At 41.9% G+C, this 16,931-nt stretch overlaps 1 protein-coding gene across 2 annotated transcripts in view; it reads right to left on the bottom strand.

Moving 5' to 3' along the window:
- The window catches only part of kcnip3b (Kv channel interacting protein 3b, calsenilin), a 30,541-nt gene extending 13,886 nt beyond the window's left edge, over nt 1-16,655 (bottom strand). The window contains exon 1 of one of the 2 annotated variants that reach the window (XM_084551526.1): nt 16,586-16,655. In XM_084551526.1, the coding sequence (XP_084407652.1) occupies nt 16,586-16,640 (55 nt within the window). In that variant the 5' untranslated portion in view covers nt 16,641-16,655. Of the gene's footprint in view, nt 1-1,809; nt 2,423-16,585 lie in introns of those variants that run through there. The other variant, XM_084551525.1, reaches the window with a different exon arrangement.
- Nucleotides 16,656-16,931: the final 276 nt, after the last annotated feature.

The raw sequence follows: 16,931 nt of genomic DNA, 5'->3' as shown, positions 1-16,931 counted from the left end.
TTGGTGGCTACTGAGGGATGGCCAGTGTCCTTCAGGGTCCTGGCGGAGTACTAGAGGCTCCATATTTAGGCGGCCTCAGAGCAAACCTGTTCAATACTGCATGTATAATTAATGTGAAGTAATGCTAAACCGGGGGTGTAGGCCCCGCCGCAGTGGAAGGAGGAGGAAGAGGTGTGTGTGGGGAGGTGAAGTGAGGGGGGGGGGGTACTACTGGAAGAACAGAAAGAACAGAGAGATTGAAAGGAGTGATAAATTATGAAAAGGACATTACTGGTGTTTTTGTTGAATTTATTACTTATGATGCAGAACCTCATGAGAAGCCCTAATGTGCCGACTGGAGCCTTCCGGCCGTAATTGTCTTGGCACGCTGACGGCAGCGCACTCTGAGCCGCTGGCCTTCAGCCCAAAACTCTAATCAAAGGGATCGGCATCAGTCGGAAAGTAGATGTCTCTTTTACTGTCCCAAATATGCAGCGGACCGTCCAGGGTGTACCTCCTTAAGAGGGCAAAATAAGACGACCCATTAATCTGTTGCCACTCTGACGATGGCGGCTACACAGATTTGCAGATTGTTCCGAAATTATATTGTATTTACAGGTATCCCCCCCCCCCCATGCTTTTGTATTTAACTGTGACACTTAAAAACAAAATTGCAAGGAGCGCAGACGTCACATGATTAAAACTCAATTTAAAATGTAAAGATTATTGTTACTAATCCAGAGACATGTACATTTACAGTTGTATGAGGAAGAAGCAAACTTCAATAAGCTGTAGTTAAATCTACAAAAATAATTCAAATGTGCGAGAGGATGCAGGACAACGGAAATAGCGCGTGGTCAGTTAGTAAACATCTGTACTAACAGCTGTACCAACACATGTATATATATGTATTTTTACTGTCTTGTCTTATTCTTGCACAAATCTAAAATGTACTGCATTTAATTAATTTATGGGATTGTGGTAATTTGTCCTTTCTTTATGCTCCTTTTCTGCTGTGTCACTTTTGAATTTCCACAATGGACGACCGGTAACGGTGCGACTTATCTCTTCTTATGGCAACGTTTTACCCAAGTATTATTACTACACATTAACCGTAAATTGTGACTTGTTAGTTTTAGTTTTCCTTTACGTGATGCTGGAATATTTTCCCCCCATTTCAGGAAACGAGAAATCAAAAGTATTGGACGCACGGCTCCAGCTGTGTTTACTCGGAGGCTGATAAAGAGTTTATCCAAACAAGAATTTGGACTTGCGTACACGAAAAAAAAAAAATAAAAAATCCAAAATGCCACCTTTTCATCATCCCCCATGTCCTTTTAGTTTGCTTATTTTGGACAATATTAAACAGTTTATTTTATTTAACCCTCTGAGAAACACCTTCATCACCAAATTAGGAAACACGGCAACATTATGTTAGGATTTTATCATAGAGTGTTTCTGTAAAGACTGCGACACCAGTAAACCAAACGTGTCGGTTAATAATTAGTGTTTAGGATTCATCAGCAGCACTCAAACATTTAATCAGGTGATTTATTAAACACTGTAACGTCAGATCTTTAGAATTTACGCGTCCATGTGTCAACAACTATTATTCTTCCTGCAGAGGCTGGAGTCTTTAAGAAGATATACAACACAAATACATGTATATATGACTTTATTGGTGCCAAATGCTGTATATTAACTTGAAAACGTCTAAAACCTGTTTATTAAATGTTTGTATAATGCTTAAAGGTGAATTGAAGCAGTGCTGAAGTGCATCCAAGATACCAGTAGCACCAAACTGCAGAGGGGCCCCATATAGGCCCTTACCTTCAAACGACGACATTGGCTCCAAGATGCCGAACTGCTTGAGAACCGCCATGAAAAGGATGATGACCACGCCGATGGCAAACAGCTCCATGCCCTGGATCCCCATGACTTCAGCACAGGTGGAGCCCACTAAGTGACAAGCCTGCAACACAACAGCCTGGTCCCCGGTGGCGAGGTGAGAGGAAGCCTCAGGGCCGACCCGAGTCACTCCGGGCCGTACAAGTCAACAATGAGAGTGTTTTCAACAGATGTTGGCCCAGAGGCAGGAATCAGTGTTGGTCGGAGGGGGAGTGCATGAGTTTGTTTCCAGGCCCGGGATGCAGCATGCGATCCAGGCCAGCGAGCTGGACGAAGGCTGCTCTAATGTCAACACTGATGGTGAAGTGGAAAATATGTGGAAGCTGACATATATGGAAAACCTTCTTCTCCAGACCCATAAGGGAAAACAGGGACTGTGTCATGAGACATTAATCACAGTGCATTAAAGGAAACGTTTAGAGTCACTTTCCAGACTTTACTCCAGCACGTGCTCTCAGGAGCTCAGACTGGCAAAGACGCAAGTTTCTGCTCCGAACTGCTTCTTACGGCCTCTCGTCATAGTTTACGCTAATAAATCACATATTGGCTTTAGATGAAAATGCCGTTCAGGAAAAGCAGAGACTGTGGTGCGGCCTCGGTGTCCATTTTCATGATTTTGCTCCCATTAGCTGGGAGAAAGTCTGAGTGAACATGGCTGGCTTATCGAACAGAACATCCAAGAACCGAACATGAAATACCCAAGTGTTCTCATCTTCCATGCCATAAAAACGGCAAAACCAAATTAGCACTGATAAATAAATTACCCCATTATGTTCCTCAACCGTATGAGCAATTTCTAAAACCTCAGCTGTGCGACATAAACACACTGGAAATACTTCACCTGCAGGCTGAGCACAAACTGACTTTCTAGTCTCAGCGACATCTCAGTCTTGCAAAAAAATTAATAAAAAAATAATAAAAATAAAAACTACAACAATGTTTTCAAAGTACTCAAACCAGCTTTGTTGTTAAATCATCCAAGCAAATACTTTTCCCACAGTACTCAGTAATCCTCACGTCAACCGGACAGCTTCCAGATTTAACTTGAGCGCTGATAGTTGTGTTGAGTCTTGGTGTTGCTCTCCCGTCTTCGGCGTCTGTAAAAATCCAGGTCCAGATATGGAAGCGTGGAGAGAAGGCACTTAGAGCGGCGGCAGCAGCGTCCAGGGGGGAGATCCCGAGAAACTGAGAGGAGCTGTGGGGAATGAGACCTCCTCCCCCAGCAACTACCTCCTCCTTCCTCCTCCGCATGTACTTTTCCACCACTCCCCTCTCTCTCTCTCTGTCTCTCTCTCTCTGTTTGCCGCTTCCTGAATTTATCTGTTGCAGCTTCTAGCAGCAACTTCTTCCTCCCTCGAACCTCGGCGCTCGCTTCAGCTGAGGTTTAACAACTGAAGTGCCCCTTCCACCTTAAACTTTAAAACCATCCTGTCCTCCTCTCTCTCTGTGTAGTCTACTTCACTCCTTCTTTTGCTCCATCTGTCCGTCCGATTTGCTTTTGCTCGCTGCCTCGGCCTCCTCCTCCTCCTCCTCCTCCTCACTCCATCTCCTCTGTCACTCCACAACTATGGTCAACCACAGACCTTCAACCCCCCCCTGTTTGGGCTCCTTCTTTGCTCTTGTGCTTTCTGTCCTCGCCACAACCACCTCTTCACCTCTTCACCTCTAATACTCTCACATCCATGCAGCAGGTGTAGAAGAGAACCATAATAAACAGGTGATGAAACAAATAATCAATATAATATGAAATAATGTAAATAGCTGCCTCTGAAGGAGACAGTTTTGTCGTTTTGTATCTTTTTATGGTTGTTTTGAGTCTTCTTGCAATCATTTTGTATGTTTTTTAATGGTCATATTGTGTCAGTGATCAGTTTTGTTGTCTTTTCGCAAATATTTTTAGTCATTTTGTATCTTTTTGTATTAGTTTTGTTGCCGTTTTCCAATTTTGCAGGTTTTTACTGTTGTTTTGTATGTTTTAGTGGCTTTCCTCAGTCTATTTTGTCTTTTTGTAGTCATTTTGGTCATTTTGCATCTTAATTTAGTCAGTTTTCCTGTTAAAGTTCCCAATGTTGCTTCTGCGTTTCATCTTGATGGAGGTTTTGCATCTTCTTGGGATCATCTGATTGACTGTCCAAGACTAGAATCCACTGACAGAGTTTGCTGATGAAGGGTGAAGTCAGATTACCCAAACAGGTGAAAACCCACCTCCATCTGCTCCTCCTCAAAGTTTTCATCTGTTTCTTTGTGAACAGAAGATAGTGTGAACCCTGAATACTACATGTACATCTCTATATTGTCTAACAAGAGGAAATATTAGTGTCTGAGCATGAGTGTGCATGAAGAGGGCTGTGTTCAGCTGGTGAAAAGATAATAGCTGATTACTCTGCACATGCTAATGTATCAAGGCTTTGTGTGTGTTAATGCATCGACTTGGTTAGAGATAGGGCGTATAGATGAGAGATGGATCAATATCTTTGTGGTGAGATGGTGCTGGTGGTGCCCCACCTCCTCCCCCCATTTGTTTATTTATAAGAGGCAACAACAGAAAGTCATCAACAACTGCTAAAGCGATGTCCAAACACCACTCTCTTGCTGGGCATCAACAAACGGTCATCAAAATACATATTATACTAGAGTGCATGTACATTAAAAGCAATGGCAGCCGACCTATAACAACGACAAACTATACAAAGCTAGTTTAAACATATTTAACATGAACTCATATATGTAAGTAGTGACTGGCTGGTGTTATAGTGGAAGTTGCGGCCAGGAATTTAACTTAGTTGTATTTTAATTTAAAATCTTTAAAATGTGTTTTGATTTGGCTGGCGGTGGATATCAGATGGTTGGGACTGCAATTAAAAAAATGCATTTTGCGCAAAGGAAGTCTCACAACATGTAATTCAGAAGTTCCACAGTAAAAAATAAATAAATAAATAAATGGAAGTAAATGGTGGAGACACTAAAATGTAGGTTTTTTTTTTTTAAATTATACTTTTTTGAAATGTCACAACGATGGTGTCTGGGCCAGTTACCCAGCACGCATGTGGCGATCTGCGTGTGTTTGAGTTTATTTTGAACATTTAAGTTTGTTCTGCAGCACATTGATGAGGTTGAAAAATGTGTGGTCTTTCCTCTGGCCAGGCCATTAGGACGCTAACAGGTTTTTAAAAGGTACATATGGCACGGCCTGCTGACACAACACTCGGTAAATAGGGAGAGAGCACCCACCGTTTCCTCTTAGTCGGACACATCAGCTAATATCTTCACGGAGAGGAAGACGCGCTGAAAACACACTTAAGCCTCTTGACTGCTGGGGTATTTGACACAGTCATAGGGAAACGCTCAGAGTTTGACAAATAACTCTCTCACACATGAGAGATTTAACCAGCACATAATCAAACTAAAGTAATCAGCTGATGTCTGTGAAGGTTCTCAGTCATCCAGGTCATGGTATATCCAAACAAAGGTTCAAAAAAGGCAACTGAGTGGTGAAACGTCTTCTCAGAAAACTCTACAAGTCCAGTTGCCTTTTTTAGAACCTTTGTTTGGATAGTCAGCTGATCTAAACACTTGTTGTCTCGTCTGTGATACTTTAGCAACACAGCACTTAGTTTATATATATTTTGGAAGGTTATTAAAAAAAGTATGTTATCTTTGCAAATTCTTAATAAGGATAAATAAATATTTATGGCTGCAAAATAATCAAAATTTCATTACAGAGGAAACATTTACACTTAACTCAAGAAAAGTTTTATTATCATTAACAGTTTAAAGGTGCAAAATCTGGCTAATATCAAGGTATTATAAATAACTTTTACATGCACTGGGTGTTTAACATGGTGTTATTGCAAAATGACATTTAAAATAATCCAATTTTTCACACATAAAATGAATAAATTATAAATTTTTAATCAATACTGTGGATAAGACTATATTGTAAAGCAGTAACATGTATTGATAACCAACTAATTAGAGAAACAAAGAGTAGAAAATTAGAAAATAGAATACATGGAGCAACAAATGAGTGGAAAACAGCGAATCTAAAGACAGACAGAGTTTTAATGCGAGTGCCTACCTGAGCGATGGTACCTGGCTGCACTGTGGCCACAGTGAGAGAGGCAGCTGGGCCGAGAGAGGCGCCTCCTGGCCTCCACAGAGAGAGCAGCCATTACAGCTCCCATAATGCAGCTGAACCACCACAACAACAAAGCCGACTGAGATACTTTGGATGCTGAAGGAGAGCTAAGGAGGGCTAACGAGACAAGAGCCAAACTTTAGAGGCTTAAATGTGAACACTCAGTCATGGAGATCAATGCTAACAGAATGCTGTAAATGGCCCGAGCCTGTACGTTTGACTCCGGGTACTAAAAATCTCAGCCCAGCCTGAAAAGAAGTCAAATGAGCAGAGCCTGAAAGTCTGAATCTCATGTACCGACAAAGGCTGCTGCCTGACACTGTGGAAAAAGACGACAGGTGAGAGAGATATGTGAGGGTGTGCGAGGCCTCATTTGAAAATCTGTTTGAGTTTGTGACACCACGTCACAGCGAGAGAGTTAAGAAAAAGGAAGGGATCAAACGGCTCTGCTGAGCTTCTGACCTTTCACATCACACACATCACACACCTCTACGTTTCTTTTTTTTCCCCTTCCTCTCTTCTGATCGTTTCGGCTCATAGGAACGTGACTGAGTCCAAACAACTCTAACAACTCATAATCCTAGAAACCCGAGCATCTCTCTATTATCTCTATATTTAACTATATCACTAACATGTGTAATTTGTACACTGCCTGGCCAAAAAAACCCCCACTCTAATATTTCATTTGACTGCCTTTAGCTTTGCTGTGGCATTGTTTCGATAAGCTTCTGCAATGTCACCAGATTTATTTCCATCCAGTGTTTCATTCATTTTCCACCAAGATCTTGTATTGATGATGGGAGAGTCTGACCACTGCACAAAGCCTTCTCCAGCACATCCCAAAGATTCTCAATGGGGTTAAGGTCTGGACTCTGTGGTGGTCAATCAATGTGTGAAAATGATGTCTCATGCTCCCTGAACCACTCTTTCACAATCTGAGCCCCATGAATCCTGGCATTGTCATCTTGTAATATGCCCGTGAACATCAGGGAAGAAACAATCCATTGATGGAATAACCTGGTCATTCAGTATATTCAGGTAGTCAGCTGACCTCATTCTTTGGGCAACATAATGTTGCTGAACCTAGACCTGAGCAACTGCAGCAACCCCAGATCATAGCACTGCCCCCACAGGCTTGAACAGTAGACACTAGGCATGATGGGTGCATCACTTCATCTGCCTCTCCTCTTACCCTGATGCCCCCATCACTCTGGAACAGGGTAAATCTGGACTCATCAGACCACATGACCTTCTTCCATTGCTCCAGAGTCCAATCTTTATGCTCCCTAGCAAGTTGAAGCCTTTTTTTCCAGTTAGCTTCACTGATTAGTGGTTTTCTTAAGGCTACACAGCTGTTCAGTCCCAATCCCTTGAGTTCCTTTAAGTGATCGCCGATCACGATCAGGATTTTTTCTTCCTGGAAGACGATGGTTCCCCACTATCCTTCCAGTTTTTAATAATGCGTTTAACAGTTCTTAACCCAATTTTAGTAGTTTCTACAATCTCCTTAGATGTTTTCTCTGCTTGATGCATGCCAATGATTTGACCCTTCTCAAACAGACTAACATCTTTCCCACAACCACAGGATGTGTCTTTAGACATGGTTGTTTAAGAAATGAGAAGCTACTCATTGCATCAGTTGGGGTTAAATAACTTGTTGCCAGCTGAAAGATAATCACCCATGCAGTAATTATCCAATAGAAGGCTCGTACCTATTTGCTTAGTTAAATTCAGGTGGCGACTTTTTTTTGGCCAGGCAGTGTACTTCCCTCTGTGTTTTATACTACAATCTACAACTGTACTAATTTTTCCAAACAGAAGGGCCACATAGTTTGATACTTATACAAATCTGTTCATGGGGACTCATGAACAAACATTGATTTGACTGCGTTTTGTTCGGAAAAAAGCAAAAGCAGCAATAACACACACCTCCGAACTACAATAAAGGCAGCGGTGCTTTTAGCCGTTACAGTTTAAATCTGTATTAGGCTGAAAGTCAGATGAAAATGAATAAAATGATCATCAGCGCAAAGTTATTACGGGCAATCTGCTTCATTTCCATCTAGAAGTGAGTCAAGCTAGTCAGTCAATGTGCATCAAGTTCAGGTTATTTGTATGGATTCACACAGCCAACATGACATAAATAGTTAATAATAAATAAGATCTTATGTTGTCTCCATAACTAACTGTGTGAAGATTAACATGGTTACCATTCATTACTAAAGTTGGGATAAAACATTGAGACATTCAAAAATAAATGAATCACTTTCTTTTTGCTCAGGAAATGTAAAGCTACAGCCAGGAGCTAATTAGCTTAGCTTCACAGAAAGACTAGAAACAGAGGGTAACAATGAGTGCACCTACGTTCAAAATTTTTAAGTCCATGGAACAGCTTTATTAGATCAAGGTGTTTCAGCCTGTGGCCTCCATCAGGGTCATCCTCTCTAGACCTGCAGATGACCATGATGTCAGCCTGATAAACTTTTCACCACTTAATTACAGTTAGCTTGGCTCTAAATGTTGCATATTCTTAAACTTGTTAGATTTCTACAAACACAGAGCATTAGAGGCGCATGCTCGGTAGGCATATGCTCTTTGGACAGATGCAAGCTAACTGCACTAATGTAAAATGACACATGTTTTATTCTGGTCACTGAGTGACACCTCGCATGTTGATGAGAAATGGAAAAATAATTAATCTAATTCCCCACGTATCTTGTTTGCAGTCATCTCAATCCCTGTTATGGAGCACTCATTGGACCCTGGAGATGTGTGTTTCACAGTCCTACCAGCAAAACAACAAATAACAGAACATTTTCATACATAATTAATTACCAGATCAATAAATATTAAGGCTATAATTCACAATGTCAAATAACTATTTAGTTTTTTCCCGTCAGAGGGCCGTGCTCGTTCATTTTACATTTTTAAGATTTAATTGCCCTACATTATCAAGAATTTTCATAACATTTTATGTTTTAATTATTTAATTATTGATTGATTTCTACTGCAAAGTTGAGGAGCTGCAACAAGGAGATATTTGTGTTATCGAATTGGGAGTGTGCTGAACATCACACCGATCACGTGATGTCTTTGATTTTTCTACTTAAAACTCTTTTCATGATGAGGTAAAACTTGTGCCTAGTTATATATAAATCTATTTTATTAGTCAGGCAACACATCTGTAGACACCTTATTAGGTCTTATTTCTAAGACCACGTATCTGTCCACTAGAGGGCGTCACACACCAGACTACACACAGCCGAGCGTAGGAGCCGCTAACGTCCATTCACTAACACAATCAGAGAGGACAGAGAAGGAAGTGAAACATGAGAGAGTGGATCAAATTTTTCTGGCTATTCAAAGATCGTATAAAGAGCTTACTCAGCTGCAAACCAATAGGTACACGCTCTGAGGTTTGTCATCAGTTTCTGTGATTGATCTGGAACAACAACCAACACAAGGAGAAACAAGCCACAGAGAAATCTAAACCTGCACCTGATTCTCTGGACATGTAAATACGCACACAAGTGGAAATCTGCATGGTGGTTTTCTACACACAAAACAAACAGTACAGTGGGTTGAAGCGCTGCTGCTCAGGTCGTATCTTTTTTTTTTTACTGCTTGCCTCTTCTCTAACAGCCACCTCCAGGGACTAAAGATGAAAACTTTTCTTCACATTGCATCAAGTGTTCATAAAAACTACCCGCTACACACTCTGTTTACAACACCCCAGACAATTAAACCGTCAGTACGGCCTCTCCAGCTTTGTACAAGAGCTGCAGAAATCTAACAATGGTCATAACAGAAAAGTTATTTCAGGATTTTTTCCACATCTGCTATCTCTGCTTCTTACCTTTCTACTGTTTGATGCGTTCCAATTAAAAGTAAACCCAAGTCTCACTTCCACATGAGATAATCTCCTTTTCATAAAACCACCTCAGCAGGGCAGGTTCAAAGCCAACCTAAGCTGTGTAATTAAAATAGGTACTTCTTAATCAAAGCTCATTTTTTCTCCCCTGCCCTGGTTGTATTTTTATTCCTCTCATTTCCCTTTATCCATCCCCTAAGTATCTCTATCCCTTTCCCTTCCATCTGCCCGTCCTGCTAAGGCGAAATTAGGTTTGGTTAACGGATTGGACACCTGAAGCTACCTGGAGGAGGACTCAATTATGGAGATTCAAACTGGGAACTGCCAAGACGACAGACGACGCAGTGAGACTGAAACCAGCAGGAGGCAAAAGAAAGTGGTTCTCATCTGCAGAGAGCGTTCATCTTCCAGTCCCGTCTCCTGTTGCCTCTCTAAAAGAGGACGTGTAAACAGGGCACCCTGAGGCGTCCTTACACTTCTGAATATATTACAAAAAGATGGAGATTTCACAAATAGGGGAATGGATGGACGGCTAAAGGGGGAGAACCTGGGGACAGGAAGTGCTGATTCAGCTGGTGGTGACTCAATGAAGTGTTTGTTGGATGAGAGGACACGGGAAGAGGACAAAGGATAGACTTTCATCCAATCAATGATGACCTGAAGGACAGACAGGCTAACACAAGAAGGACAGAATAGTAATAATGGCAGTAATTTGGAAAATGTGCCACTGGCTGGACAAAATCCACCAGCAGCGCACACCATAGCAGCATAACAGCAATGATAATGAGGATTTGAGGACAAAAAAGGCATAAAGTCTTTTTAAGTATGGCTACAAGAGGTAAATGTTAGAGCCTATTTGAGACCTAAAGGTTCGAAACGTCTGCCACATGTCAGAATTACATATTCACTAAAGATAATGATATTTAATATACAGATGGAAGAGTACTGACGATCTTAGTGAAGTAAAATGCTGCTTTACAAGTAGCACAAGTGGTATAAACCCTGTATTCAAAAGTGCACGCAAGACTAAACAAAACACAAGACTAGAAGTTTACGAAAATGCAATATAGGTAATTAATAAAAGACTGATAAGTTATCCAATAATATATGTTTAGTTAATTTAAATAATTCAATGTTAAGAAGCCTTATAATCAGTTTAGGTCAGAGGTTTCTTAACCTACTGGTCAGGAACCTCCGAAAGTGTCCCAAGATAAATGTGAAAGTGTGGGACATCAATAAGTTAAGAGGAAAGAAGATAAAAACAACTTGTCAGATAAATATAATTGTGTAAAAAGTACCGTACTACCACGCTCTCAAATGAAGAAGAGTAAACATATGAAAGAGAAAAACTAAAAATTAAATAAATATACAGCGTTCTCCAACAGATTCATATTTAGTGAATGAACTCTCTGTCACAGAAAATAAAAAACATACACAGATATTCTTGTAACTGCAGTGCTCGTAGTGAAACACCATCAGAAAATGAACCAAAGTGTTTTTGTTTTTGTTATCAGAACCAGAAGAAATAAAGTTTCCATCAATGACAGACGTTTAACCTGTTGTTAGTGAAATAACAAACGAGATAATACCTTGAATTAGCGTCCCCGTGATGAAGCCAAAGAAGCACCGCAGCAGCCTGGTGATTTCCTTTTCACACCCTGCTCTGCACGCACTCATCTTCAAAACTTTGGCCGCCAGCAGCAGCAAAAAGTCTGCGTTCTTGCAAGATGAAGTCAGTCAAACCACTTCAGCAAATAGGAAAAAGATGCTCTAAAAGCACATGCAGAAAAAGTAAAAAGTTCTCTTGATCTGATGCTGCCTGTTCGTCTTCAGATAAAACCCTAACCCTCCTTGGTGTCCCAGTTTGCTTACAGGTGATGTCCACTCCCTCCTCCACGTCCTATCTCCTCTTCTTCTTCTTCTCTCTCCTCTACCCTTGTTGCCTCAGAGGAGGTGAACTGAATCGCATGATGCTGTGTCTGTCCTGACGCCCTGATCCGCTGGCGTTTCACATGACCGACCCTGACAAACCGCAAGACACCAAACCGACACCCATCAACGCTCCTCCTGTTTCAGCCAACATTAGGCCGCCGCGCTGGTCGCCGGGACACGCTCGCCCTCTGAAGTTCACCTCACTTTCACCGACCGGCAGAAGTCATACAGACCCAAGCTGCAGTAGTTCAGATAAGAAACCAAATCTCACTACTTTGCTCCCTCCCTCTTCGCCTCTTCTCAGTATCTAATCCGACTCATATTACACTTTTCATATTACAGCCACTGATATCTTTCCTGTTCGTCTCTCAGTTTCCACCGAATATTTAATGAATATGTTAAATAAATATGTTAAATAAATACATAAAATCCATTCAAACTGAGGCATTAGACAGATGATGGATGTGTCAAAGAACAGATCTGCAAGATATGAATGTACACTCATCAGCCACAACATTAAAACCACCTGCCTAATATCTAATATTGAAATGGACATGGGCCTTCTGAGAGTGTCCTGTGGTGTCTGGCACCAGGATGCTGATAGAGGAGTCTTTGGGTCCTATGGGTTGAGGGGAGGGGCCTCTGTGGATCAGGCTTGCTCCAAAGGATCCCATAGATACTTGATTAGTATGGGGTATGAGGAGTTTAGAAGCCCAGTCGACAGCTTGGATTATATTATTTATTTATATTTTTAGCTGTTCTTAAGCAGTTTTTGTGGTGTGGAAGGCCACTTTGTCCTGCTGGGGATGGCTGCACTCAGGGAGTGTTGTTGCTAAGGGGTGGGGGTGTAACCGCTTGTCCTGTGAAGGGTTGCGGGGGGGGGGCTGGAGGCTATCGAAGCTGTCCTTGGGCGAGAAGCGGGATACACCCAGGACAGGTCGCCAGTCTATCGCAGGGCTAACACAGAGAGACAGACAACCATTCACACTCACATGCACACCTACGGCCAATTTAGAATCACCAATGAACCTAAAGAGCATGTCTTTAATGTAATTCCCTTCATCTCTCATTAATGTTCTGGCTGATCAGTGCACACAAACTTACAGATTCCACCAAATCATCAACCTAAGAAATTCAAGCCCACCAGGAAAAGTTTTTATGATGTTCTGATTATTAATTTTATCGACGTGTTGGTTTAAAACAAGCAGTAACCTCCATTAATTAATGCTCTCTCCATTAATGGCAATCGTACAGAGGTGAATTAATATTTACACACATGTTTAAATTATATTATGGCTTACGTTTATTCATAATTAAGGGTGTGGGCGCTTTGAACGACAGGTGGACTCCCACACAGGTGGCCCCATGTGAGGGAAATTCTTAAATGTCCCTTATTATTTTTATATTATATATGAAACCTAACATATTTGGATGCAACATTAGATTGTATGTAGGGTGGAAGCTTGTGGTATGGTCTGAAGCTCTGCCTTATGATAATCATGTGGTTGCAAGGTATGAATGGATATGTTGTTGTAAGCTCCATTGTGTAATATGTTGTGTGAATTAACATAAGGAACTAACTTTGAGGAGTTCATCCTGAAGGGGAAATTGAGGTACCTCTTCCGTGTATATGTGTTCTGGAGAAAGGTCACGGTACATCATGATCAATGATGGTTAAAGTGAAGGAGAAGTGTGTGTCATGAGATGCATGCTGAGATGTTAGTACAATGAGCTGTGTCAAGTCATATGTAATCTTATGATGTGACTACAGATATGAACATTGTTTAGGATAGTATAAACGCTGAGGAGAGACTGCCTCTCTTCAGTCATCATCCGTCGCTGATGAGTGGCTCTTGCTTGCAAGCAATAAAGGTTTCGAGAAACGAAGTATTGTGTCATAACTTGGTATTTTGACCAACTCTCATCTGCACTAGACAAGCGACTGATTTTCAGTTGCCACGACACCCGTCTACCTCTTCATCTGTTTTTGAGCAGAAAGTTGGGAACTACAAAAGCACAGCCAAGATGGCAAGAGCCGATGCCACCCACACTGAGCTTCAAAACCAGTCTCCCTGCTATGAGTGACGCCATGGAGAGTTAATTCATCTTTATAAACGTTCTCCATACTGCTACGAATGCAGTCCTGGTAAAGCACATTTTGCACAACCTTTAACCTCTCTACCTTCTCTGTTTCCAACAAAATAGCACCAAAAAATAAACATTTAAAGACTCATATCGTATCAGTATCACAAGAAATAAACTGACAGCAGGTCAGAGTAGCATCCATCTCCACAAACCCTTAGCCGTAGCACTTCATGTCTAGCAGTCTATAAAACAGCCTCAACCTCTCCACACCTAAACTAATCCAGCTCCCCACCACCGCTGTCTGGTGCACCATCTCCGAGCGGCTATTTTTAGCTGCCGACTATTATGAGGGCATGCCCACTGCCAAAGCTGAATCTCTCCTCCCTCGGCGCTGCTGAGATAATATATATATCTCATCACAGCCAGGATTTTCTTTCTCTCTCCGTGACTATTGTGACGCTTTCACAGATTTAGCTGCAAGGCACAGAAAAAAAGCATTACCTTACTATAGATTATGGAAATCTGTAAAAATACTCATCATCTGTCAAAAGTTCAAACTGCATTTACCGCTAAATCAGCTGCCTAAACCAGGTAACGCTAAGTATGTGCAATTCAGATCTTCACAGTGTAAAATATGTCTGCTAATGCACTGCAACTGATGCCATATCCAAAAAGTCCTGGGTCTACAAAGGCCAAATCTGCTGCAAAGACAAAAAGGAAAACAACACTTTCAGCCTGAACACGTTTTATCCAAGCAGCTTGCTGGATGCTCTCTGATATTAAAGGGATTCACACACTGTCTCAAATGTAAACAGTCTGTTTTTGCCACAGGGGGACGCCAAAGTGCAACGTTTCTCTGCACCGGAGCCAAGAGAGAAAGAGGAGACGCTTATCCGATTAAAAATGTGTGCGTGATCAACAGGATTGTGTGATAGCCACAGCGACGGGCCTGATGCGACCGAATCGAGCTCTCGCATTTCAGTGACCCGCTAGAGTAGCATTACACGCTACGTGAGGATGAACTGACCTCAGACGAGTCACGAACACCGCCTCATTTGGTTTAATTAAAGCTCTGTGGAGGAGACAGGGCAATGTTTGCTGCCTGTTTCAACTTTGGCAAAGGTAAGGAGGGAAAGGAAATACAGCTTCATGCAGAAAAAGAGGAGGCAGGCAGGTAGGGAGGAAGGAGACAAGGACGAAGAGAAGGAAAGAAAAGTGGAAAAAAGGGATGAGAAAGATATGGTGTGAAGAAGGAAGAGGCCAAGAAAGGACAGAAAAAAATAACATTTAGTGGATGAAAGGACAAAATGGAAACAAGCAGGTGGTGATAAAGAGCAAGAGGCAGTATGGAAGGCAAAAACGAGTTAGTAAAGGAAAATGAGAGACAGAGAAATCAGGAGGGAGAAGAAGGGAAGGAGACAGAAACAAACAGATGAGAAAGGAAATGGGTAAGGGAACAGGCGACAAACAGGCAGACGAGGGGTTAATGAAGTTAAAGAGGAGACACGTATGAGATAAATTAATAAAAGAAGTGAATAAAATGAGAAGGCCGAGATAAATGGGAAAGGAGAGACGTACTTAAATGATGCAGGGATGGAGAGGGAGAGGTGCAGAAGGAAATGACGGGAAAGAGATGAAGAAGAAGAAGAGAAGGAGGAGGAATGAGGTTATAAAGCCTCTGACTGGAGAATATCAAACATATGTATTGATCCTTGTTTCAAGAACCATAAAACATTTATTTGGACAGCGCAACAATAGTGGATAATTCAACCACACATTCCCAGAAAACCATCCACAGAAAGCTTTGTCTGTCATAAGTGGCGGGTGATAACACATCAGTTAAAAGAGGCGGACTAGATATGAAGTCTGATTCCTTGAAGGCTAAAGATTAACTGTGCACGATCACAGCTGGACCACTGGGTGGAGCACTGAGACTCATAAACAAACCAGGACTGATGCTCAGTCCAAGCAACATCCTGACTCCACAAAGGCTGAAAAAACCATTAACGATGTTCTAATATCACCTTTTAGGTCTTTTAAGGCCTGTTCAGGACTGCAAATCCTTTCTGAAGCCTCAGCAGGCTTCTACTGAGGAGGAAAAATACATAACATATCCAGTAGATATAGATGGATCGAATACAGCTACTGTTTGACAAGAAGCCTGATAATTGTTGTTTTAAATTATTTGTTTATACTGTAAGAATAAAGGAGGCAACGGATATTTGGTGTGACTTCTGTAAATTTCCAGCCCTACAAGTTTGGTTTTCTGTTCTTTAGATCTGTACTTAATATTTTATTGGTGGATTATGTTGCAATCACTGTCTTTTAACTGAGTTTTACCTTAGATCCTGCAGTTTTGTTTATCCACCATGTGCTTGTGAAGATAAAAAGAGGAACAAACAGGGTGAGGTAAGATGTATCGCAGTGTTTCAGGTCTGTGTAGAGAATATTGATGGTGAAACCGCGGCCGTAGACACATTGATAAATGAGCGTATGCAGTTAAATGATCTCTCGGTACTTGACCCTGAGGTCATCTGCTCGGCGCAATGAGTCAGTCGACCCTGCGGGGACCTCCAGAAGGCCAGGAGGTGCATCCAGTCAATCCAGCGATCAATTCAAGCACTGTTAGTGAGACTTGTCGAGCATTCAGAAGGATTTCTCCCTCCCCTCACCTTTGTCCTGTGGCTGCGTGCTGGCGATGATCCATTTGACCAGGCAGCACTTCATCAGAGCTTTCCGAGAGAACCTCGGCTTCTGCCACTTCCCAGACTCCTTCGCTCTGCCTGGCGCTGGCTCGACGCCGTTGGCATCTCCCAGCAGGCTGCCATCCACCGCCTTGCCGTCCGCCTGGAGGAAGGGGAGGCCGAGGGAAGAGGGAGGGAGGGAGAGGAAGAGCGAGAGAGAGAGAGAGTGAGTTCAGGTCGATATGGAAATTAGGCAAACCAGGCTGACCATCTTTGAATTAAGCAGGAGATTATGTGTGTGCCTGAAAAATATGATTAGCCTCTGATCTGGAAG

This window comes from Chelon labrosus, assembly GCF_963514085.1.
Source record: "Chelon labrosus genome assembly, chromosome: 9".
NCBI classification, from domain to species: Eukaryota; Metazoa; Chordata; class Actinopteri; order Mugiliformes; family Mugilidae; genus Chelon; species Chelon labrosus.
The sequence above is the reverse complement of the archived record's forward strand: the minus strand, read 5'-3'. Positions and strand labels throughout refer to the sequence as shown.